This window comes from Emys orbicularis, chromosome 9, assembly GCF_028017835.1.
Source record: "Emys orbicularis isolate rEmyOrb1 chromosome 9, rEmyOrb1.hap1, whole genome shotgun sequence".
Taxonomy (NCBI): domain Eukaryota; kingdom Metazoa; phylum Chordata; order Testudines; family Emydidae; genus Emys; species Emys orbicularis.
The window spans coordinates 106,410,468-106,437,427 of record NC_088691.1 but is presented as its reverse complement, the minus strand read 5'-3'; the positions used below and the strand labels follow the sequence as shown (position 1 = coordinate 106,437,427).

Genomic DNA, 26,960 nt, shown 5'->3' with positions numbered 1-26,960 from the left:
GACTATATTGGCAAGCTGCTAGGAACATAAGCGCTTAAACCAATTTGATATAATTTTTAATTTGTGTCTATTTGTATTCACTGTGATGCATTTAGAATAAGTAAAACATATAAATAAAACTTGCTATTCTTAAACTGTCGCTACTTGCTTTTTCTTCACTTTCTCTTTCTCTTCACATCTGCCATCTTGTTTCTCATGTCATTTTTTCTCTCTACTTCATTCTGCCTTTTATTGGGTTCCCTCAGCTTCCCCCCCCCCCTTTTTTTTGGCCGCTCTTCCTGTTCACACTGCTTTCCTTTATTCTCCTTCCTTCTAATCTTGACTCTCTTTTCTCCATACTGTTGATAGAGCCAGCTGAACCTTAGCATTTTCCTCAGGTCCATGGCTGCCTGAAGACCAAAGTGACTGGCTCTTTACCAGGGACACGATTGGCAAAGAAGGGGGTTGATCCATTACCACTGCTGCTATTTGCAGGTGTCTGTTTCTGTTCATTTCTATGACTTAGCTAATCAGCAGGGAGCAGAGCAAGCGTCCACTCCCTGCTTTTGGATGGCCTTCAGATTCCAGGAGCTGCTTCATCCGGAGCCCAGCTAGAGGGTGGGGAGATGTAGGGAGAGAGCAGCTGGCAGTGGTGAGATGAAGGAATTTTATCTGCTTAACATTAATTTATGCTAGGAAAGTTTTGAGGACACACTACTTGTACTAACTGTTTGAATATTTGAGGTTGTGTCCTGATCCTGCAAACTCTTATTCATGTGAGTAGTTTTTACTCAGAGAGTCCCATTGGAAATACTTATGAAAGTTATGAGACAAGGTTTGCAGAATTGAACATTTAATTTGCAAATTGCAGCAACTTTTTGATATTTACAGGGTGAGGGTGTGTTCATGTATTTACATTGGAATGCATATATTTGTTGTGGGTTCTGGTGGCTAGACAGCATGGTATATGCATGTTTGAATTAGAAAAGAAGATAGAACTTGTATGAGGGAGTAGTTTGCTATATTTGTATTAATTTTTAAAGTAACAGTCTTATTTCTGAAATAGAATTTTCAGTACCAAAATGAAAACTGTGTATCAGCGTACTTTGCCTTTTTTGTTACTTTTTGAATGCCTAGCAGTATAATAAAATACACTTAGATTATCTGTGCCATGTGGTTTGTGGAATGAGTCCCAGTTTAAGAATTTAAATTGATCCAGATTTGCAAACAGATATGCAAATATGAATAATCAAATACCATTTATTCCTCTCCCCCTCAGTGCTTTCTCGGTACCATTTATTCTTCTGCCCCTCAGTGCTGGCAACTGTTTGCTTTGGCTCGCTGTTCTCATCAAGACTCGAACTCTGCCTTCAGGCACTGATACTGATAGTGCAGCAGAGTAACATGCAGATTTTTTTTAGGGATGGAGCAAGTTAGTTTCAGCATGATAAATGGAAATCTTTTCTCACTTTTCTCATGATTGCTGTGAACTTTACTATAAACTATAATTCATTAGGCACCAAAAACTTTTCTGGTTATACAAACTGATTTGAAAAAAAAAATCCTGTGATTTATCTGTTGTGGGTACATAAACTTGCATTTGACATGTGTTGTTAATCCAATGGTCAATTTTGTGAATTTTGTTAGAAATCATTAATTAATTTAGGGCAGTTTTTACTAATAAAATTTCCAAGATATTTTCCTCAGTTAAAAAGACTCTTCAAAATTAATCTGCTGTGTAGTGAAGAACGTACCGGTGACAATTTTAATAAACTCAAATACCTGGTTTTAGAGAAAACTTTGTTTAACTGTTGTGTACTCCATGGAGCAGTGGTGTGCATTTGAAATTAAAAAAAAGTGAAGTCAAGCTAGAGTCATAGAAATTTACACCAATGGTTCGATTTTAGTTGGTCATGTGATATAAAAATGTCAGTTTAGCAATGGAATGGGAAATTGAGTTTGTTGTATTTCTATTTTTATGACTGGAAGCCCTTTTAGCAATGTAGACACAGGAGAGGGGAAACTGGGACTGGCTGGCCAAGCAGACTGGAAACAAGGAGCCGGAGGGAGTGGGCATGGGTGGTCAAGGAACCTGGGACTAGGATGAGAAGTTTGAGATGTGAGGAGTGGGACTGACTAGGTGAGGAGGGTAGAACTGGGACAGGGAACTAAAGGTGGGGGAGAGACAGGACAGGGGCAGATTGGAGGGGATGGAGCAGAAAGGGTCACGCTTTGGAGGTAGTGGGCAGAAGAGTCTGTGCCCACTAGAGCACACTCCCCTCCAGAGCCTGGCATGGGAACCCAAGATGCCTGAGTGTCCTCATTCCTCTGCTGTTAGGAAATAGCTGTGAGACCCACTGGCAAAGTGGTCCATCCCCCTCTAGAGTTGGCTCACATAGAGGATGACGTAAGAACATAAGAACGGCCATACTGGGTCAGACCAAAGGTCCATCCAGCCCAGTGTCCTGTCTTCCGACAGTGGCCAATGCCAGGTGCCCCAGGGGGAATGAACAGACCAGGTAATCCTCAAGTGATCCATCCCCTGTCGCTCATTCCCAGCTTCTGGCAAACAGGGGCTAGGGACACCATCCCTGCCCATCCTGGCTAATAGCCATTGATGGACCTATCTTCCATGAATTTATCTAGTTCTTGTTTGAACCCTGTTATAGTCTTGGCCTTCACAACATCCTCTGGCAGGGAGTTCCACAGGCTGACTCTGCGTTGTGTGAAGAAATACTTCCTTTTGTTTGTTTTAAACCTGCTGCCTATTAATTTCATTTTGGTGACCCCTAGTTCTTGTGTTATGAGAACCATGCCAGCAGATCTTGGGCGTAAAAAGGTTGGAGACCACTGCTCTACAGTTTCTTCCACACTATCCCTTGTCATAGAATCATAGGACTGGAAGGGACCTCAAGAGGTCATCTAGTCCAGTCCCCTGCACTCATGGCAGGACTAAGTATTATGTAGACCATCCCTGACAGGTGCATCGAAAACCCAGAAATAATCCTATGGCCATCACTTCTCAATTCTTGATGTCTGGTGTGTACCCTGCAAGAAACTGTCCATCTGTTATGGCTAGGATGAAAGTCCATTGGATAGTTAATAATTAATTGTAAAAGAGAGCACCTTTCTAATGAGACAGAAACATCAGTGTGGGCACCTAATAAACTCACATAACTGTGTGACCATACTACTGTTACACTTGTCACCCTCCACTTTCCGCCTTCTCTTTTGTTTGTTACTCACTTCTTGTCTTTTTTTGAGTTTGGAAATGCTTTGTCTGGGCAGGGACTGTCTTTCTGTACATTTGTTCAGTACCTAGTGTGGTATAGGCCTGCTCCTGAGTGGGGCCCTTGGGTGCTGTCACAATACCAAAAAAAAAAAAAAAATTGGTAAGAATTTCTAATTCTTGTGTTCTGTTTGGTACTGCTCTCCAGCTGTGCATTTCCACCTCCATAAGAATCTAAAAATAGAGTTCATACTAAGGATATATAATGGTGTGTATGTTTACTGAGGTGCCTTAGTCTTGATATTGGAATATAATAATAATAAATAAAAAATTCAGTTAGAGGTGTCAGCCAATTTCAAGTTGAAATTAAAGCATGGCTTTATGGCCAGGGCACTGAACTTAGAGTGAGGGGATTTGGGTTCAGTTCTTGGTTCTGCCACAGATTTCCTGAGTGACCTTGGGCAAATCACGTAATCTCTGTGTATCTTGGTTCCCCATCTTTAGAATGAAGATATTTCCATACGTTACCAAGGGTGTTGTGAGATTAAATTCACTAATATTAGTGAGGCATCTAAGTAGCTAGAAGTACATTTTTAGTTATATCTGTTTACATTTGTCAAATAACAGTTTATAGACTTCTAGAATAAAATTGGGGTTTGAAAAATAATTTTAAAGTTTAACTATTTTAGTGGGCACTTCTGTATATTGAACAGCAAAATACTTCAACATCTACTATGGTCACAAATTCTGTTAAGAGTTAGATGAAAGCAGGTTGTGTCAGTGCATTTCATGTACATGCATGTTGTGAATGTAGTTATGCCAATGACACATCAAAAGTTAATGCATGTGCACAGTAGTCAAAATATTGCTTCAATAGTTTTTTTTTTTTTTTTAATACTTCTCTTGCTAGAGGTCTTCCGGTATCTGAAGTTGAGAAGTTTCTTATCTCAGTAAACATGGAAAAGGAAGAAAAGAAGATTGTCAATACAGGCGAGGAGGATGAGATGGTAATCAGTTTTATGGTCTTGTTTCACAAATTGAAGAAAATGTTGCTTTTCTGTTTGGGGCATATTGCTTAAGGCACAGTCCCCATGAGCCCCCCTGTGCAAGGCTGGGGCTGGCATTGCTGCTTGCCTGATCCCTGCTCCCCCCCCCCCCCCCCGTGCGAGGGGCTGGCATTGCTGCTTGCCTGATCCCTGCTCTCCTCCCCCCCTCCCCTCCCCACGAGGGGCTGGCATTGCTGCTTGCCTGAGCCCTGCTCCTTCCCCCCTCCCCCCCCCGTGCGAGGGCTGGCATTGCTGCTTGCCTGATCCCTGATCTCCCCCCCCCCCCCCCCATGCGAGGGGCTGGCATTGCTGCTTGCCTGATCCCTGCTCCCCTCCTCCCCCCCCGCCCCGTGCGAGGGGCTGGCCTTGTAGCTCAACCCCCACCCAGCATGTTCCTCTGCATCCAACTTGTTTGACCAAAGTGAGCATCTGTCCCACGTGCTCTGGCCAACTGATCAAGTTGGCAAGAATAAATGGGACAAACACCCATTTTTTCCAAAAAAGTCAGGATGGCTGGGACAGGGCTTAAAGAAGGGACTGTCCTGGCCAAAACCCTAAAAAAAACCCTTTTGACAAAAATAAGAGCTCTAGCAATTAGAGTGTAATGATGTTTCAAAAAGAGATTTTGCAAATATTGTTCAGTGTTCATATTTTCATAAATGTGAATGATGCTGGTGGGTCCCAGTGACAGCTTCCATTTTACTGATACGTCAGAGCAGGAAATCTGTTCCGTGTAATCTGAGACAGAGGAAATACAGCTCAGCATCTGAAAGTTTCCTTTGTGTTACTTCACTGAAACACTTAGGCCTTGGCTACACTGGCGCTGTACAGCGCTGCAACTTGCTGCGCTCAGGGGTGTGAAAAAACACCCCCCTGAGCGCAGCGAGTACAGCGCTGTAAAGCGCCAGTGTAATCAGAGCCTGCAGCGCTGCACGCTCACTCGCAGCGCTGCAAGCTATTCCCCCTCGGAGAGGTGGAGTACATACAGCGCTGCGAGAGCTCTCTCGCAGTGCTGGCGGCGCGACTACACTCGTCCCGAGTGTAGCCAAGCCCTCAGTTCATTCCTTCCTCCCATTCCCAACTACCCCCTTTTTATTTCCTCCCCAGAGAATGAAAACCATTTGTCAGTCAGCCTGATTTAAATCAGCAAAGTGTTGATTTAAGTCCTCGATTTTAATCAACTTGTACTAGTTATTTTCTAAAGAAGATGCTTTTTCATTGGTTGATATAATAACGGTTAAAACATGCTGATTTACAGCTAAATAGAGCCTTTACACTAGATTTGGTACATTTTTGTTCCCTGCCTGGGAGGGTACACTATAACTATATGCATTTATTGAAGCAATTATATAGCTTAATATTTTCAGATTATTAATTGTACATTTTAGTATGTTAGAAAATGGTGAATGATATGCTATTTTATAGATAATTAACCTTTTGCTCATGATTTGTGTCATGTTGCATTAGGATGGTAACTGAAACTTAATTAAACACCCAAAACAGCATATAAAATGTATTTTTATTAAACAAAACAAGCCCTTACTACAATACATGACCTGTAGTGCCCTATTTATAAAGCTTGATGTTTTACCCCTGATTCTTTCTTTATATAGAAAAGCAGTCTTTAACTCAAAGATTTTGATAGAGGCTCATGTATTCAGCATATTTTTTTTATTGTTGTAAGACATTATAATAAGTTTAGGTCTTAACATATTTTGTATTTTAAATTCAGATTTCATTTTAACAGGTTTATTTAAAAAACTATATAATTTAAATAAAATAAAAAAGAAGATTAAAATCATTTCCCCCCCCCAAAAAATTATCAGTTTTATCCACCCTAGTTTGTTGTCTGATTGTGAGCAGAAAGAAGTATACTAAACTGTTCCCAGCAGTTGTTGGGGTGTAGAGCAGGCTTGCATGCCATGTCCAGTTACATCTTCAGAACCATGGACCAGAACCAGGTCCTTAAAAACTAAAGGTTAGATTGTAACGTAAGTTTCCCTGCATAACTGCCTCAGGAGCAGTCCAGGGAGGAGTCTGTTTCTGTATTGCAGTGTTTTTAAATTGGTGTGTATGTAGCACTTCTGTGGGTTTTAATGAGTCTATGTGCAGCGTTGAACAAAAGCAGTAGCCACAATATAATGAATAAACTTTTTTGAACCCTCCCCCTAGCAAAGAAAAGGAGGAAAAACCTTTGAAATATGACACATTTATCTGCCACAGTTTGTAACAGGTTACTCCTGAATTTTTCAGCCAAAGCAATTAAGGATATCTTTGTTCATTATTTGTTTCCCTGTTTCCGTACAGGAGATTTATGGTTATAATCGGTGCCACTGGAAGCTAGTTTTAGTTGCTATAGGGGTGCTTTGTACTGGTGGCTTCCTCCTCCTTCTCCTCTACTGGATGCCTGAGTGGCGTGTGAGAGCAACGTGCAAAAGGACTACACTTAAAGACTGTGAAGTGGTGCTACTGAGAACGACTGTAAGTTTGTACACTGAATGTGCTCTAGTTTTGTGCATGCAGTGTTTGAAACAGAAAAGTTAGAGGTGGTAGTTATCAGCTCTCAGGCTTGTAACCTTAGTGATATTACTTCCTTTGCATCACAGTTTATAAATAAATGACCAGGGTAGTTTGCCAGTTGTAAGCAAATTGAAAACATGAAGGAGGCTTTGGGGTAAATTAAATCATGAGGACTTCAGAAAAAATACTCTATTTGCTTTGAAAATTGTAAAAGATTGTTCTCTGCTTGTGTAGCTTTGTGTGTGAGAAGAATGGTGAATATCCAAAGGACGTTTGCTGTTATTAGTAAGGACTTTTGATACTTTAGTATTTTGTGTTTGCCTAAATAAGTAATAGAAACTAAATAGCATTCAGTGAAACTTTTAACATCTTCGCTAAGAGGATTTTTCAAAAGGTTTGATAGTCATGCACTCATTATTCCACATTGTTTGCATTCATAACTCTATTAAATAGTTGAGAAAAATAAATATCAAGAAATTGATTTTACTCTCAAGAAGGGATGATTATAAGGTAGGTGCACAGGCAAAATATATGAAAAATATACAGGCAATATCTTGACAGTGTCCTTTTTAGCTAAAGCAATATTACTGTAGAATTTAATTTGTGTATGTAAATGTCTAAAGAAGACTATCTTCCTCCAAGATTTACTCCTCATATCCTACTTAGTTTTCTTTTGTATAGAAGATTTCAGGAACTGATTAGACCTGGTTTTGGAAGGCCGTGAGCTAAGGCTGTTGCTGCACTGGCCTCAGAGTTTTGTATAGCATAATATAGAGGTTCTCAAGCTACCGTCAGTGATGTGCAGAACAGCTTCTGTCACAATGGTGCAACATCCATCACGCATCTAACAAAAATGCTTTCTTCTAGTTGTGGCCCTCGTTCAGGACTGCTAGGATTTCCAGCAGTTTTTTTGCTCGTTTCTAACCCTTAAGAAAGCTGTCAAGTCCGGTAGAAAGGAAGAGGATATAAACAGGAGAAGTGGAAAATGTGGGGACAAAGCTATGCAACACCATCTTCATATTAATGCAAGATTATTTGCATCCATTCTACTTATTCCCACATATATTATAGATGAAACTATCTCTGGCACCCCAGGGGCTAGAAGTAGGTGTTCAGGATCCCATTGGGAAAATGGAAATCTCCCTCTTCCAATGGTATAAAGCTTGTGTATAGGAAAGTTTGTTACTGACCCAAGGCTAGATCTTGCTTGTTTTGGGCTTTGGTCAGGTGTAATTTTCGGGAAGACTCCACGCTTTACAGGATAAAGTTTCTCTGGCAGATTAATTGCAAAATAAAATGGTAGCTGCTGTCTGTTAATGAATTTTGAAAGCTAGAATAAGGCCCAGAGTAGTTGGTTTCCTGGGCAGGAGGAGGCAGACAAAGGTGTGTAGTAAATTTATCACATAATTCTGCAATTTATCACATGGCTTTGCCACTTCACATGGACATCACCTCCACATTTGGGAGTGCTATGCATGTATGAATTAATTATTCCCCTTTTAAAAATTAAGGTTGAAAGTTTCTGCAGAACACTCACAAAAAGTGCCAATATTTCTATACAATAAATCTTATACTTCAGAATAGCTCAGAAATAGGAAAACATGGAGATGAATAGTTAAGGGGAGCAGTCATTTCACTCATGCTATTCCTTCTGTATCTCCTATCCCCTATACCAGTGACCCCCCGCCCCACTTAGCGTAAACCAATCCCCCTCGTGCTCTGCAATAATAAATTATTGTTGAATATATGGAAGAAATACCATGCCATTTATTTATAAAAACCGAAAGATTCCAAAACTGAGTCTGAGGGTTCACTAGCACACATCAGAGCTTTGAAAGTTTTCTGCTAGTGTTATGTGGAGTTAGTGGTAAAATATTTTTATAAATAAAAGGGAAAACCTTGTCCTTGGGGTAATTTGGTATCAATCCCATGGTGTCTTTCATTTCTGTAAGTATATGTGGACCTTGCTAATTGGATTGTTTTCCACCTGACATTGGTACTTATTAAAGAAAAGAAAGATGTCCCTAGGTTCACTTTTATACATCCTTACAAGGTATTAAACAGTATTCTGCAATTTGTTTCTCGATTAACAATTTTTTTCTTTGTTAGGATGAATTCAGGATATGGTTTTGTGCAAAGATTCGTATTGTGCTTTCTCGGGGAGACAACCCATTACAGAATCCTCAGTCTATTGAAGACAAAGTTTCAAATGGCCATAGTGGTCATTCATGTGAAAGCCCTGCTGAAGAGAATAGAAACGACCCAAACAAATATTCTCCTGTAAGTGGACCTGTGGTATCTGAATCCTTAATCTTCAAGGCAGCTATGAAAAGAATATATATTATTCACACACAGTACAATACATGTGACCTGCTTAGACTGCCAAAGAGGCCAGTTGGTTGAGGTAGGGAAATGTGCTCTTATATTTTAAGTCACAAAGTGTAACAGATCTTGTGCATCTGTATATTGTGGGATTAATGAAAGAATAAGACTATTGAAAAGTAAACTATTTTGTATAAAATATATTGTCAGTATTGGAGAGAGAGCACACAGGAAACATTTTGTATTTCATTTTTAAAACTTACAGTGTACCTAATTTAAGTTCAGTTTTGTTATAATTTTTTAACATGATACTAAATTAAATAGAAATCAGGTGTTGAACAATGCCAGCGTAATACCTAATTGCATGTATTTATTTGCCTTACAGATTCGCTATTTCACACACCACAGCGTAATGTATTTCTGGAATGATGCAGTCCAAAGTTTTGACTTCAAAAAGTAAGAATACTTCTTTTTTACCCTTGTCTTGCAGACCAAGTATACGTATTTTCTTGGTAGCCATAACTGTGTTCCCAAAAAGCTTATATAAAATGACAGTATTCCAGTACTGTTTTCCAATTCTGTTTTCTTGTGAATCTTTCTCTGGTTTGAGCCTTTTCCATCTCCCCAATGAACTTCAGGATTTTCTTGATTGCTAGCGGGGGTCTTGGTTAATCCACCGACTAGCACACCACATCTCTAAGAGTATGTCGGCGCCTGGGGCTGGCCTGTGCCAGCTGACTTGGGCTTGCAGGACTGGGCTGTGGGGCTTGTTAATTGCAGTGTAGACATTCCAGCTCTGGTTGAGCCTGGACATCTATACGGCAATCAAATAGTCCTGCGAGCCCAAGTCAGCTGGCACAGGCCAGCCCTGAGTGTTTAACTGCAATGTAGACATACTCTAAGAAGGCTTGGTTTGTTGTTGGGGAAGGGGTGTAGCCTACTGACGTCTTCTGTGCCCCACTATGTGTGTTCCTCCTTCCTGGCCCATATTGAGCCATCCTGCCCTGAGGCACAGCTGGAGTTGGTGAGAATTCTGCATGTGAAATGTGAGTAAGCTTAGGTCATGTGTCTAGGTGCTCAAAACTCTCTCAACCACTGTTTTGAATGACTTCTACTTCCTGGGATCACAGCGTTGGGGCCTATCACTTCTGAGACTTTTTATTTACATCTTATTTTGAGCAGAATCTGGTTGTAAGTACCTTAGCCATAATTGTGTTTTGGTGCCCTACGGAGCTGATAAGAGTAATTTTCTCTTTAATTTGAGTTAAGTTAGGAGAATATTTCTATAACTTTTGATTCCTGGAGGGTGTACTCTTGAGTGAGTCCACTCTGATTTACTTCTACATATCCCCTGTGCTCTAGGTCACTTGTGATTTTTTTGTAGTGATCTGCAGTCTAAATTAGAGATGTAGGGGGAAAATGTGGAGGTCAAAGAGGGTAAGAGGGATCTTCACTCGTTTCCCAAAGTCAGTGGATGCAAGCTGTTTCAGAGGCCCAGCATTACGTGACATTTCTTTTTTTTGCAACCATTCAATATAGAGCGCACAGTGGAGGAATATTCACCTCTTACATTGCTGTTCAGTCAGGTCCAAAGCAGAGGGAGGGAGGGATTACACCCCAGTGGCCAGTTATCCAGCTCTCCATCAATGTACCCCAGCCGTTCCACATTAATCCTGCTTCTGAGCTGGAACTCTCTCATTAGTAATAGAATGAGGTATGAAATTGGTCTGAAAATTGTTGACCTAACAGTGCTTCCAGATGGAGTTACAGCCCCAGCTGCTTTTCCCGAGCGTTATTAGCTCCACCGCCGCCCTCATTCAGTAGCGGTGCACGGGGCATCGGGGTTCAAGAAGAAAGTTACCAATGTCAGGCCCTGCAGATAAGCTTTTCCTTTCATGCTGAAAGGCAAAACGAACACACGGTCCCATTTTTCCACTTTCCAACAACAGCTTGCTACAGTGGGAGATTCAGACAGCTCAAAGGCTTAACCGCTGTCTTAACCATATTTAAGCAGTCTTAACCACCGGTTCACCACACTGAACAGCCATCTAAACAAACAACTCCTAAGGCTAAAACAAGTCTAGGACACAGTTCATGTTTGGCCCCTCCAAAAAAAAAAAAAGGTGAGTGCTTATCCCAGGCAAGCAAAAATAACTAAAACCCCACTATTAAGGAACTTTGCTATGTGAGTGAAAGCCTGTCAGTCATGTTGCCCCACAAACATTTCTTGCTTTCTAAAGAAATCTGTAAAAAGTAGTATGAAAAGTTGGCAAAACCACTACATCAGAATACAAGTAGTGATAAAACTGTAAGGAAACTTACTGTCTTTTTTGGGGACAAAAATATATATCTTGGCTAGTTTCAATTGAGTGCAAAGATCTTGTAACTGGAAGTCTGTATTCAATCCCAAAACTTACCATAATTAGAGGCAATGTGGCAGCAATGCCTACAGGTAACATTGCCCAGCACTTTGCATTATAGGACCCTATTTTCAGTTGCTTGTAGTTTGCCAGACTTAAACTGTTTAGGTTGGATTTTCCATGAGAAGTGTCTGTCTCAGGTGTGAGTGGTGGGTTTTTGGTTGGTTGGTTGGTTTGTTTGTTTGTTTTTACTTTCAGCTAAAATGGTTCATCTGTTTCAGACAATGAGATTAGGGGAAAGTATTCCCCCCCCCCCCCCGTTAAAAATCCCCACAAACAAAACTGCCAGTTGTTTGATTTAGAAGCTTTACCTCTTCCATGCTTTGGAGCAGACATATGACATTGGCAGAGGGGGCTGCCTGTGTGTCATGGATGCCTTTTTCTGTTTCTTTGAAAAAGCCTCTGAAAAATCTGTTTGCATGTGTTTAGAAGAAGTTTGTTAGAGCTTGGCTGCTAAATTCTCTGAAGATTCCATCTGCCTGAACATACTTCATTCCTTCACAGCTCCTACCTGCTGAACTGGACTGTGCATATGCCATTCCCGCAGAGTAAATTAGGGTGCTCCATCCCCTGAGCAGGGTTTCCTGTGCAGTTGCTCATCTCATCTGCCAGGACTGCTGTGGCACTAGGCACAGAAACTCTGTACATGAGACTTTCTCTCCTGTGCTCTGGGAGTGAAGCAGGGTTGTGTAGTGAACGAGGTTGTTGTCAGTGTAGGACCCCTGTCTCATTTGTTGCACAAGTTGGAAAGTGCACAGTGAATGTGGCAGGGAACTGCAGGAAGAGAAAAGGTGGCATTGTTGTTAAGGCCTCCCTTGGAGAATTTAATTCTATCCTGGCCTCTGCCACAGAGTTCCTATGTGAGTCTGGGCAAGTCACATCAACCAGAATTTCTCCGATGGCCAACATGTATTCCTCATTTTCCTTGTACCCAACTTAACACGCCTGGGGTCAGATTGGCGGAAGAGCTAAGCGTTCACAACTATAAATGAGGTGCATGGGAGCTCTGCTGTCAAACATATAAAGTGCTATAAAATGCTAACTATTCTGAAAAATCAGGCCTTAGGCTTCTTAAATTGATTGTCCAAAATGAATGGACACTTTTGACAATTTTGGCCTTAACCTCTGTGTCCAGTTCCTCATTTTGTACATGAGGAAACTGAATACCACCTCACCTCACGGGAATGTTGTAAAGATAAGTTCATTAATCTTTGTAAAGAGGTACTATGAGCACTATAGAAAACCCATGAGGAAACTAATAATTCTGTATTTAGGGTAGTGTTTGGATGATGTGCAGTAAATACATGGGGCCACACACTGAATGATGAAGATAAAAAGAAATATTGAATCCATCCTGTGCACTGAATGAGGCAGAGGTCCTGTGGGAAAATTGGTATGTCATATAATTTAAAAATGTATCATAATGCATATGCACAATGGGGTTGAATTAAGGTTGTATGGGGGGGGGGAGGGTAAGAAGGAAACAATGAGACAATGGCAGTGGTTTCATTGTACCAGTGGTCTAATTGTTGTCAGTTTTTGTAGGCCTCATGGAAAAGAATTTTAAAGAGGGATTTGAATAGTAATTTATAGGTCAAAGCTAATCCATATAATATCCATTTTATTAAATTCAAATAAATAAATTCTTGCCTGTTTTTTTGTGGAAGCGTCCAATACTAGTTACACAGGTGTTTAAAATAAAAACCTTAAATTTAAAAATAAGTGATGTAAAACCAAAGGGCAGACTTGACCTAACCAAGAGATGAATTCAGTGGTCTTCTGCTCAGTCTTTAATTTACCTAATTGATACTTGCAATAACTAGGCAAAAATGAGTGGAATGACATTCATAACTGACTGCTTTTTAATATTGTTCTTGTATAATGCAACTTAAACTTCTAATAAAAATGTCTGGTCTTTACAGTTCCTAAGCATCTTAATGGAAATTTTAAAAAAGAATATTAGCTAAGAAGCTTGATTCTGAGAACTTGTTTAATTTCTACAATTATTTTAGGGGACTGGATGAGTCTACTTCCTGCTCTTCAATTCATAATGAACATAGTAAAGGTTTGACTAAGGAGGTGCATGTCTACAGGTAATACAATATGCAGACTAAAATATGAATCTAAGAGATGTCAGAAAGGTACATGGTTATTAGATAGCTGTGTTTATGGTATATTTCTCATAAATGAATAAAATTAAGTGTGATCAGTGTGTGTGGTTTGGATGTTAAACTTCCCTTCAGAAGAACACCTTGAATTGAGGAATCATATTACATTTGAGTGGTCTCCTTTGTCTTTGCTTATATCAGCATTGAATATAGATAGAAATGTTTTTTTCTAGACTCTTCAACTGTGTTCGTGTCAGATCATTTTTTCCGCAATAGCATTACCATTAACAGTGGAATCGGCAGCGCCTATTGTCTTTGAAAAACAAAGGCTTTAATTGCTTAATTCCTGGCAGGAAATTCTTGTGATGCTCAATAATCGTTTCAAATCCACAAATTGTCAAAAGATTCAGAAATCAATTGCGTATACAATAAGGTGGGTAAGAGAGATGACAGGGCTCTTATGAGCTGGCGAGGTGAAGGTGATAATGTTGGGAGGAAACTGGGTTTGGTGAACACAATGGAGCAAAATGTATACATCTAGGAACAAAGAATGTAGGCTGTGCTAACAGAATGGGGGACTCTATCCTGGGAAGCAGTGACTCTGAAAAAGATTTGAGGGCTGTGGTGCTGTCTCAGGGCTCTTTAAATCTAGCCCCTTTTCCTGGGCTTTTAACCTAGCCGTTTCCCCTTTTCAGGGCATGGGACACTCCAGTACTGCCTGGAGGGGGAACCCGGGTCCACCCACTACTCAGGGTCCCAACCCAGGGACCTTATACACAGCAGCCACTTACTGCCTCCTTTACTTGATAGCTGCTACATTCCTTAGGCCTCATCCCACCTGACCTCTTTACTTCTGTCTGGTACCTTAGGGCTAGAGTTCTCAGATCCTCTCACTCCCAGGTTTAGCAAATGCAGCCCATCGAGCTCCTTTGACCACAGAGGAGCACCCTTCTGGTCTCAGCCAGGGACTGGCCTGCTCAGTCCTGCAGGTCCTTTTATCTGAGCTTGCTGGGCTCTGATTGGCTGCTTCCACAAGGCCCATCTAGGTAGGCCTGGAAGACCCATCTTGACTGCTCCTTCCTGGGGTAGAGTGTGGTGGGACTTTGGCTCCTCAAAGGGCCTGGTACACCCCATCTCACTTATCTTCAGAAAAATGGTAATTAATAAATAGGAATTTTGTTTCAACTTCTGACTTTTAAGTGTATTTTATAAGATAGGTAGGGTGTTTGCCCATTTCCAGTCCTCTGGAACGTCACCTGTCCTCCATGAGTTCTTGATGATGATAGGTAGTGGTTCTGAGATTGCTTCAGCTAGTTCCTTAAAGAATATGAGGATTAATTTTGTCAGGCCCTGCCAACTTGAATATATATAACTTATCTAGCAGCAAAGAGTCCTGTGGCACCTTATAGACTAACAGACGTATTGGAGCATGAGCTTTCGTGTGTGAATACCCACTTCTTCGGATTCACCCACGAAAGCTCATGCTCCAATACGTCTGTTAGTCTATAAGGTGCCACAGGACTCTTTGCTGCTTTTACAGATCCAGACTAACACGGCTACCCCTTTGGTACATAACTTATCTAAATATTCTTTAATCTGTTCTTTCCCTATTCTGGCTTGTGTTCCTTCCCCCTTGTAATTAATATTAATTGGGTTAAGCATCTGGTCACACTTCCCCCTTGTAATTAATATTAATTGGGTTAAGCATCTGGTCACAATGAACCTTTTTAGCAAAGACCTGAAGCAAAAATAGCCATTAAATTCTAAGCAGACTTCTTGGTGTCATATTAGCTCGCTTTCCCCATTAAATCGTGGACCTATGCTTTCCTTTGTCTTTCTCTTGCTTCTAAGAACATACGAACGGCCACGCTGGGTAAGAGCAATGGTCCATCTAGCCCAGTATCCTGTTTTCCCTCAGTGGTTGGTGCCAGATGCTTTAGAGGGAGGGAGCAGAACAGGATATTTTGAGTGATTGTTGCCCTGTTGTCCAGTCCTAACTTTTAGCAGTCGGAGGTGTAGGGACACCCAGAGCATGGGGTTGCATTCCTGACCATGTTGGCTAATAGCCATTGCTGGACCTATTCTCCATGAACTTAACTAATTCTTTTTTGAACCCAGTTATACTTTTGGTCTTCACAACATCCCCTGGCAATGAGTTCCGTGTTGTGTGAAGAAGTACTTCCTTTTGCTGGTTTTAAGCCTGATGCCTGTTAATTTCATTGTGTGACCCCTGGTTCATGTGTTATGTGAAGGGGTAAATAAAACTTCCTTATTCACGATCTCCACCCCAGTCATGATTTTATAGACCTCAGTCATATCCCCCCTTAGTTGTCTCTTTTCCAAGCTTGAACGGTCCCAGTCTTTTTAATCGCTCCTCATATAGAAGCTGTTCCATATCCCTCGTCATTTTTGTTGCCTTTTCTGTACTTTTTAGAATTCGAATATCCTTTTTGGAGACAGGGTGACCAGAACTACAGGCAGTGTTCACAGTGTGGGTGTACCATAGATTTATGTAGTGGCATTACGATATTTTCTGTCTTATCATCTATCCCTTTCCTAATGGTTCCTAACATTCTGGTAGCTTTTTTTGACTGCTGAGGCACATTGAGCAGATGTTTTCAGAGAATGATCCACAATGACTCCAAGATCTCTTTCTTGAGTGGTAAAAGCTAGTTTAGATCCCATCATTTTACATGTATAGTTGGGATTATGGTTTCCAATGTGCATTACTTTGAATGGTTTCCAATGTGCAACACTGAATTTCATCTGACATTTTGTTGCCCAGTCACCGAGATCTCTTTGTAACTCTGCAGCATGCTTTGGACCTAACTATCTTGTGTAAACTCTTCTATTGTAAATTCCTAATGTATTTATAGAGCCTCTTCTTATTGCCTCTAATGACCCTTGCTGGGGTAACTCATTTTGTGCCTTAGCCTTTCTAATTTTCTTCCTGTGTGTTTACACTATTCTTTTGTACTCATCCATAGAAATTTGTCCATGTTTTCACTTTTTGTGGGATTCCTTTTGATTTTCAGTCATTAAAGAGCTCTTCATGGAGCCATATTAGACTCTTACTGTTCTTCCTGTCTTTCCTTCACATTTGAGTTAGTTAGCTGTTGTGCCTTTAATATTGTTTCTTTGAGAAATGCCAACTCTTCTGACCTCCTTTTTCCCTTAGATTTTCTTCCCATGGGACCTTACCTACCAGTTCTGTGAGTTTGTCAATGTCTGTTTTTTTTCTTTTTTAAAGTCTACTCTCACTCCTTCCTTTCCTTCGGATCATGAAATCTATCATTTCATGATCACTTTCAGCCAAGTTCCCTTCCACCTTCAGATTCGCAACCAATTCCTCCCTGTTGGTCAGCATCAAGTCTAAAATGGCTGTCCCCCTGGCTACTTCCTCCATCATCTGAAAGAAGTCCCCAGCACATTCCAAGAATTTACTGGACACGTGTTTTGCCATATTACTTTTACTATCCAGATATCTATTGGAAAAGTTCCATTATTACCAGGTCTCGTGTTTTGAATATTTCTGTTGTTTGTTCTAGAAATGCCTTATCCACCTCCTCCTTCTGATTTGGTGGTCTGTAGTAGCTCCCTATCATGATGTCGCCCCTGTTTTTTTCCCGCTTTTATCTTCACCCGGAGACTTTCAATTAGTCTGCCTCTCAGTTCTTTCTGGACCTCAGAACAAGTTTATATATTCCTGCTGTATAATGCAACACCTCCTCCCTTTTGTCCTTGCCTGTCCTTCCTGAACAAGCAATATTCCAGTCATGAGAGTTATCCCACCAAGTCTTTGAGATGCCAGTTAAGTCACAATTTAGCTTGTGTACTGAGACTTCCAGTTCTTCATGTTTATTCTCCATATTCCTTGCATTTGTGTATAGACTTCTAAGATGGTGAGCCGTTTCCTGCAGAGATTTCCCTCTTGTTACTCCTATGACCTATTGTAAATTTCCATTTCTCCTCCTCCTTCCCTGCTTCCAGCCCTCTTCAGGGTCACCTCTTTTAATACCTACCTGTGGGCTTTTGTCAGCTGGCCCCTCTGCAACTAGTTTAAAGTCCTCCTCACGAGATTGACAAGTTAATGTCCCAAAAGTCTCTTCCATTTCTTTGTCAGGTGGACAAAAGCAGTCCTCCTTCATGGAAAAGCATACCATGGTCGAGGAAAGGAAAGCCCTCCTGTCAAAGTTATCTGTGTAGCCGTGCATTCGTCTCCAGGATGTGTCTGTCTGTGCCTGGGCTCATACCTTCAACTGGCAGGGTGGACGAGAACACCACCTGAGCTCCCGACCCTTTCACCCTCATTCTCAGAGTCCTGTAGTTATTATTAATCTGCTCAGGCTCATCTCTTGTATATGTGGTGTTATCAATGACATCACACTTACATGTAGTTTGCTATCCACTGTTATCTCTAAATCTTTCTCTTACTATTTCCAGGTAACTGTTCTTTGGTTTTGTATGTGTTTTTCTTCTCAACAGTTCTGTTTTCGTGTAGCATCACATATCATTATATGTAGATCACTGTCTTTATCTCTTCAGGTCACTTTGTGTTTAGGTTTTTTTTCTGTTGTATGCTTGGTACCTCTCAGATTTTTTTGGCATCACCAGAAAATTTGACTGGTTCAGTGAATACCTAGATCATAAATAACTTAACGTTCAAGACCTGCAGTGTCTCATCCAGACATAATTTTTTTTCTACTCACTGCTGATACATTTGTCTATTATTCATCCTCGCCTAGCATTTAAAAGGCTAAATTGCCTGTGTGAAAGACCACCTAACACTCTCAAATGAATGGGAAGATAAAGTGCTTTAAAATAATTAAGGTTAAAATAACAGTAGTGTGGTATAAATTATCTGCAACCAGACAGCAACTAACTTTTTGGCTCTCCCTCCATACAGAAAAGTATTCTATGGAGTAAATGAAATTGCCGTGAAAGTGCCTTCCATTTTTAAGCTTCTGATTAAGGAGGTAAGAACTTCTTTTATTTAAAAAAAGTACTATATAGAATTAATAAATATTTGGAGTGGCAATGAATGTGTGTGAGGTTTCAAATGGGGATTATTTTGTATAAAGTAAATTTTAACCCTTTTCTTCACTTGTGAGATTGACCTTGTCATAAACATACACCTAAGGGTAGCATAAAATCCCTCCTTTACCTGTAAGGGGTTAAGAAGCTCAAATAACCTGGTTGGCACCTGACCAAAAGGACCAATAAGAACAGAAGATACTTTCAAATCTGGGGGGCCGGGGGGAGAGGTTTTGTTTGTGCTCTCTTTGTTTTGTTCTCTCTCTGGATGAGAGAGGGACCAGGCAGGAAAAAACATCTCCTTAGAACCTAACTGAAATGAGAATCTAAGATTACAAAACTTGTAAGTAAAGGCAAGAAAATGCGTTAGATTTTTTGTTTTAGCTTGTGAATTTTCCCTATGCTAAGAGGGAGTTTTAGTCCTGTTTTTTGTAACTTTGAAGCTAAGCCTAGAGGGGAATCCTCTGTGTTTTAAATCTTTTTATTTACCCTGTAAAGTTACATTCTGTCCTGATTTTGCAGGTGTGATTCTTTTACTTTTTTTTTTATAAAATTCTTCTTTTAAGAACCTGATTGATTTTCAGTGTCCCAAAAACCCAGGGGTTTGGTCTGTGCTCACATTGTACCAACTGGTGAGGATATTATTCTCAACCCTCCCCAGGAAAGGGGGTGAAGGGGTTTGGGGGAATATTTTGGGGAAACAGGGACTCCAAGTGGCCCTTTTCCTGAATCTTTGTCTAAATCACTTGGTGGTGGCAGCAATACCGTCCAAGGACAGGGAAAGGATTTGTGCCTTGGGAAAGTTTTAACCTAAGCTGGTAGAAATAAGCTTAGGGGGGTCTTTCATGCAGGTTCCCACATCTGTACCCCAGAGTTCAGAGTCGGGAGGGAACCCTGACAGACCTTAATATTTCTTAGACCTCCTGATCAGGGGGAGCCAACAGCTGCAGGCTTTGTGGGGCCCAGAAGCCAGTTCTGAGTCTAAATAAGAAGAGCATTACAGATAATGTCAGAGCTCTATGCAGAGAGTTAAACTGTAAAAACCCATGCTGCGTCTGGCTATTGCCAGGTCTCTACTCATGAGCACTAAATATACTCGTCTCAAACTGTAAACGTGGTAAAGACTCGATAAGCGTATTCACCAGATGAGTGAGTCTAAATTGCATGTTTATCTTGTTCCATTTTCTTTGTATCTTCTCTTGGCAGTACAAACAAATGACTAGAGTTGTTCTCTTTTATGGATAACATGGTTTTTAAACTTATTGAGCTAGCAGTTACTCCTGAAGTTTGGGCTCCTTAGGAAAATAAACTTGCCAGACCTCCAGCTGTGCAGTTGTCTGGATACCAATTCCCTTGTTAGTCAAGTTAAAATTGTCTTTTTTTCTTGAGGATGCTGTTAAGTGTTCAGTATCATTGGAAGTAGAGAGCGCAAAAGTTGGAGAAAATGTTTTGGCCGACTTCTGCTCTCACTTGCACATGCTGCTCCCATTGACTTCAATGAGAACTGTGTGCCTTTGGAATTTGGCCCTTTTTAAGGAAATCACTCTGATTTTGTAGTTTACTCTGGCACGTGAAGTGAAATCTTAGTGGAAAACAGGACGCACATAGGCAAAACTTTGAAAATGTTTTGTAAGACAGAAGGAACTGAAAAGCCTAAGTTTCTCCCACTGAGAATAAGTTGAATTTATTTCAGACTAATATAGGAGAAGGGTTACATTTGATGTAACCTTAATATGTTTTTTCTCTCTTTCTCTCTCTCAGGTTCTAAATCCGTTTTACATTTTCCAACTGTTCAGCGTGATATTGTGGATCACTGATGAATATTACTACTATGCATTAGCGATTGTGATTATGTCTGTGATATCCATTGTTAGCTCACTGTACACCATTAGAAAGGTAAGTTCAAATTAACATAGCTGTCATCACAAATACGATTTTTACTAGAGTACACATTTCCAAATCATTCCCTGAAAACCCTACTTTAAAGTTTAACTTCATTGTGTGTGTAATTTTGAGATGAAATTGACTCCAAAGAACTCAATATTTTAAACAACAAAACAAACCCTTCCCCCCCCCCCCCCCCCAGAAAGTGAGATAAGACCAATTAGCTATGTTTAAAGTGTATAAGAATCCTTTAACTAAAGTCCTTCACGTGCTCTATTCTATGGAGATACTGTTTACATCTACAAAAATTTACCTAATTTATGTGGATTAGTGAGGGTAAGAGAATGGTCAAAGTTATGAAAGTTGGATGCAGTCAGATCTAGAGTTCCTGGGTGCTTGGATTTGGTTTCTCAGTTTGACCTCCATAAACAGATATACAGAGGTCACACTGAAAATCATGTGGCCTTGGGGTTGGGTCGTTATGGATGTTTATCTCCTGTTGGCCAAAGGGAGGAATGACACTACAACTCCTAGTTCAGTCTCACCGTTCATTACAACACTTACAAAAGATTGTTTTTGATACTGGTTGCTCCACCTTGTATGGACTCCTCCTCCTTGGAAGAGAGAATGAAGGGGGTTGAGCCTCAGCACTGTCGCACAGTGAACTGCAAATCTGGTGATGCACTTTCAGTGCACGGATGGGGGTTGCAGTTTACTGAAGTTGAGATTAATGAGATTATAATATAGTTTGTGGGACTCTGAATTCAGAGTCAGGAAGTCTTGACTGAAGACAGAACTACCATGGAACCATTTCAAAGCAATGCTCAATAATTCAAGGTCAGAGAAGACTTTTGGTTTTTTTTAAAAGAGCAGCATTTAAAGTTCACAATCAAACTCTGCATTTTTAAAATGTATATAAATTAGTGAGTATGATGTTTGCATTAGAATTAGAGCAGAGAGGATCATTCATTTTTCAGTTTGGGTGCTGAACTGAAAAATATGATGATGATAAAATCAGTTTGGGTCAAGCCAAAATTGAAATTTTTAGATTTCTCACTGAAACAAAAAAACCCCAAAATTAATTTTGATTGTTACTCCCCAGGACCTGAAGCTGCTGGGTGAAGAGCTATGAAACTGACAATGTCAGTTTCACTCAGCAGTGTGGGCTCTGACAGCCTGCAACTCTGGAGCAGCCATGCCAGGCCCGGCCAGGGACACCAGGTCTCCAGGCCTATGGCTACACTGCAGTAAAACACCTCCAGCTGACTCGGGCTCCTGGGGCTCAGGCTGCAGAACTGTAAAACTGCAGTGTAGACGTTCGGGCTCTGTAGATGTTCCGGTCCTGCGAGCCCAAGTCAGCTTACATGGGCCAGCCGTGGTGTTTTATTGCAGTGTAGCAATACCCCTGGAGTCCAGAGTTGGGAGCCTGGGGCTTCCAGGATTGCCAGGCTCCCGGCTCTGCAGCAGGGAACCTGGAAACCCTGGCATGGCAGGTGTGCCCTGAGCCACAGACCTAGAAATGCCAAAGTCTGCGGCTCTAAGGCAGTCCCCTGGTGGGTCTGCGCTGGCGCTGTGAACCTGGTAGCACTGGGGTCACCAGCACCCTGCTGTGGAAACACTGCCTTGGATTCGCTGAAATGTCATTGAACCCAAATATATTGGGCTCAACAAATCGGTGTTTTCTGAGGAAGCAAAGTTTCATCAGAAAATTTCTGATCAGCTTTAATTAGCATTTATTCAGTGAATTTGCACTCCCTCCCTAGAAGCCTGGGTAAAAATATGGGCCTTGCGCTGCTCCTTAAAGGTTGACACATTCCAGGTTTTTTGGTCCAAATCCATTTCCTAAAATGTTCGATATGAACGGGCCCCCTAGTACTGTGCAGTTCAAGGTCATTTAAAGAAGCTTATTCTGTGGTATGATAGAGTATGGATCTCGAACATGCAGTGTCAACCGACAGCTCTCCATCATACCTACTCTAAAGAACTCAGAGAAGAACCCACACCACAGTTTACCCAGGAATTTAAAGATATCATCCAATCTTTCCACACACAACTCCAAGAGAAACTCTACAAACTCATTCCCCAAGAACCCACCCCCGAACCTTCTACATGCTTCCAAAGACACACAAACAAGGGAACCCAGGAAGACCCGTCATATCTGGCCACAGCACTCTCACTGAAGGAATGTCAGGACTCATAGAAACCATCCTCAAACCACTGACCACACAAATGGCCAGCTTCCTCCAGGGTACAACCAACTTCCTTCACAAACGCTGCAACATTAACAGCGTTCCTCAGAGCGCCATCCTCTCCACCAGGGATGTCATTTCCCTATACACCAACATCCCTCACAATGACAGCATGACGGCTTCCCTCAGATATTTACAGGACAATGGACAACCCTCAGATATTCACCCCAAACATATCGCCAAACTCATTCATTTCATCCTCACCCTCAACAATTTTCCATTCAACAACAGTCACTTTGTCCAAACCATGGGTAGTAGGAGGGCTCCCAATATGCCAGTCTCTTCATGGGCCACCTTGAAGAAGAATTTCTGGACAAACGGACCACGAAACCAATAATATGCCTGAGGAACATGGATGATATTTTCGTCCTCTCAGCAGACAGCTTAAACTCCCTCAAGATTTCCACCACAACTTCAGCAACCACCACCCGTCCATCAAACTCTCACTGGAGCACTTCCACATGAGCATCGACTTCCTGGACACGACAATCAGCTTCAACAATGGAACCCAACAGACAACTATATATAAGAAACCCATGAATCACCACACCTCCGTCACAGATCCAGTAACCACCTCAAACACACCAAGGAATCTGTTATCTACAGCCAGGAGCTCAGATACCACAGAATATGCTCTGAGGAGAAAGTCCAGGATATACACCGTAACACACTCAAAGGCCACCTTCACCAAACAAGGACACTCCACAAGAGAAGTAGATCACGTCATGAAATAGGCCATCCAAATACCCCAAGAGAACCTGCTTCAATACAGAAATAAAACCCCCTCCTACCGCACACTCCTACCAGAACACGATGGAACCCGTATGAGGTGTCCTCAAACAACTACAACCCATGCTCGATGGGGACCTGATCCTGAAAGAAATCTTTCCTGAACCTCGACTTCAAACAACCCCCCAGCCTCTCCAAGCTCATCATCAGAAGCAAGCTCCTCACAGATCAGGACACAGCAACTCAAAGCGGCACCAGACCCTGCCAGAACAACAGATGCAAAACCTGCAGTCATATCTCCACTGCTACAATGATCAACACCCCCCTCAACACACCTTTCGAGATCCATGTGTCCTACACATGCTCATGACAACATGTGGTGTACCTCATCCAGTACACTAAATGCTCAAATAACAACTATGTGGGTGAAACCAGACAATCGCTGTGTACTCTAATAAACTCTCATAGGGTGTTTTTGTCTTTCATCATTTTTCTATCACCAGTAACACTTCACAAAGTCATCGCTCTATATGTGACCTATCAGTCCTCATCCTCAAAGGAAACTTGCACAACACCTTCAAAATATGAGTCTGGGAACTTAAATTCATAATCCTGCTAGATACTACAAATAATGGACTGAACAGAGACGCTGGATTTATGGCTTATTACAACAATCTGTAACCCACTAACAAGCATTCCCTCCCCCCCCAGCTGCCACCCTCCCACTTCCTTTAACACCTCCCCAGCCATGGGGGGAAAGAGCCACTTCACCTTGAATAGTCCTTTGAATTCCATGTTAGCTCCTTCTGCTAAACATAAAGAGCGCTGTGTAAGCTTGAAAGTTTGTCTCTCTCACCAACAGAAGTTGGTCCAATAAAAGATATTACCTCCCCCACCATGTCTCTCTATGGATCTAGAAGGCTGTTAGTGCTTCTCATTAGTGACTTGTTCTTTTCCCCCCTTCCAGCAATATATTATGTTACATGACATGGTGGCGGCTCACAGCATTGTCAGAGTTTCTGTCAGCAGAGCGAATCAGGGTAAGTTTCCCTGGTTGAAAAGATCTAAAACTGGTCCTTAATGAATAGTTTAAAATCAATACAGGTCCTTGCGTAGTTCTGTATGATTAAAGTAATTGGGTCCTTGTGATCTCTTAGCAACATTGCTCAGGAAAAGGGACAGGTGTGAAGTTAATAGTCGGAGAAGATAATCTACTTGAGTGTCTTCTTCCAGATGATCAGCTCAGTATTTATGCTGAAGCAGATCTAGACAAGCCCCTCGTGTCCCTCCCCCATTTTCTTTTATCTATCTCTCCATGCATATAGCTAACATTGCAATATCCTACTTCTGGCCTGAAGGATAAAAATAGAAACCCCACGGGGAGACATTTTTTAGTACCTTTCAGTGAATCAGAGCAGGTCTGTAACCTCCTTTGGCAGCCACATCGCCAACTTTTCCAAGTTCTGCTGGCGTGGTTCTCATAACACAAGAACTAGGGGTCACCAAATTAAATGAACAGGCAGCAGGTTTAGAACAAACAAAAGGAAGTATTTCTTCACACAACGCACAGTCAACCTGTGGAACTCCTTGCCAGAGGATGTTGTGAAGGCCAAGACTATAACAAGGTTCAAAAAAGAACTAGATAAGTTCCTGGAGGATAGGTCCATCAATGGCTATTAGCCAGGATGGGCAGGGATGGTGTCCCTAGCCTCTGTTTGCCGGAAGCTGGGAATGGGCGACGGGATGGATCACTTGATTATCCTCATTGATGGATCACTTGATGGTCCTTCATTGAGTAACAGGTAGGCCCGTTACTTAATGGGGGGAGGGGGGGGAGAATAATAATAGAAAATGTGGAAATGGCAGAGGTTCTTAATGACTTCTTTGTTTCGGTTTTCACCAAGAAGGTTGGTGGTGATTGGACGTCTAATGTAGTGAATGCCAGTGAAAATGAGGTAGGATCAGAAGAGGCTAAAATAGGGAAAGAACGAGTTAAAAATTACTTGGACAAATTAGATGTCTTCAAGTCACCAGGGCCTGATGAAATGCATCCTAGAATACTCAAGGAGCTGACTGAGGAGATAGTTGAGCCAGTAGTGATTATCTTTGAAAAGTCATGGAAGACGGGAGAGATTCCAGAAGACTGGAAAAGGGCAAATCTTGTGCCCATCTATACAGAGGGAAATAAGGACAACCCGGGGAATTACAGACCAGTCAGCTTAACTTCTGTACCCGGAAAGATAATGGAGCAAATAATTAAGTAATCAATTTGCAAACATCTAGAAGATAATAAGGTGATAAGTAACATCATGGATTGTCAAAAACAAATCATGTCAAACCAACCTGATAGCTTTCTTTGACAGGGTAACAAGCCTTGTTGATGGGGGGAAGTGGTAGATATGGTATATCTTGACTTTGGTAAAGCTTTTGATACTGTCTCGCATGACCTTCTCATAAACAAACTAAGGAAATGCAACCTAGATGGAGCTACTATAAGGTGGTTGGAAAACCATTCCCAGAGGGTAGTTATCAGTAGTTCATAGTCATGCTGGAAGGGCATAACGAGTGGGGTCCCGCAGGGATCAGTTCTGGGTCCAGTCCTGTTCAATATCTTCATCAATTATTTAGATAATGGCATAGAGAATACACTTATAAAGTTGGCGGACGATACCAAGCTGGGAGGGGTTGCAAGTGCTTTGGAGGATAGGATTAAAATTCAAAATGATCTGGATAAACTGGAGAAATGGTCTGAAGTAAATAGGATGAAATTCAATAGGGACAAATGCAAAGTACTCCATTTAGGAAGGAACGATCAGTTGCACATATACAACATGGGAAATGACTGCCTAGGAAGGAGTACTGCGGAAAAGGATCTGGGGGTCATAGTGGACCACAAGCTAAATATGAGTCAACAGTGCAACGCTGTTGCAAAAAAACCAAACATCATTCTGGGCTGTATTAGCAGGAGTGTTGTAAGCAGGACACGAGAAGTAATTCTTCCGCTCTACTCCACTCTGATTAGGTCCCAGCTGGAGTATTGTGTCCAGTTCTGGGCACCACATTTCAGAAATGATGTGAACAAATTGGAGAGAGTCCAGAGAAGAGCGACAAAAATGATTAGAAGTCTAGAAAACATGACCTATGAGGGAAGATTGAAAAAATTGGGTTTGTTTAGTCTGGAAAAGAGAAGACTGAGAGAGGACATAAGTTTTCAAGTATGTTAAAGGTTGTTACGAGGAGGAAGAAAAATTGTTTTTCTTAACCTCTGAGGATAGGACAAGAAGCAATGGGCTTAAATTGCAGCAAGGGAGGTTTAGGTCGGACATTAGGAAAAACTTCCTAACTGTCAGCGTGGTTAAGCACTGGAAAAAATTGCTTAGGGAGGTTGTGGAGTCTCCATCATTGGAGGTTTTTAAGAGCAGGTTGGACAAACACCTGTC

The 26,960-nt window shown here is 41.4% G+C and overlaps 1 protein-coding gene across 3 annotated transcripts in view; it reads left to right on the top strand.

The window, feature by feature from the left end:
* Positions 1–4,153: 4,153 nt before the first annotated feature.
* Positions 4,154–26,960, top strand: part of ATP13A3 (ATPase 13A3) — a 64,608-nt gene continuing 41,801 nt past the window's right edge. For 2 of the 3 annotated variants that reach the window (XM_065410501.1, XM_065410498.1), the window contains exons 1-8: positions 4,154–4,215; positions 6,562–6,735; positions 8,884–9,069; positions 9,482–9,552; positions 13,529–13,609; positions 18,531–18,600; positions 20,420–20,554; positions 24,488–24,560. In XM_065410501.1, coding sequence (XP_065266573.1) covers positions 4,165–4,215; positions 6,562–6,735; positions 8,884–9,069; positions 9,482–9,552; positions 13,529–13,609; positions 18,531–18,600; positions 20,420–20,554; positions 24,488–24,560 — 841 coding nt within the window. In that variant the 5' untranslated portion in view covers positions 4,154–4,164. The remainder of the gene's footprint in view (positions 4,216–6,561; positions 6,736–8,883; positions 9,070–9,481; positions 9,553–13,528; positions 13,610–18,530; positions 18,601–20,419; positions 20,555–24,487; positions 24,561–26,960) is intronic. The other variant, XM_065410499.1, reaches the window with a different exon arrangement.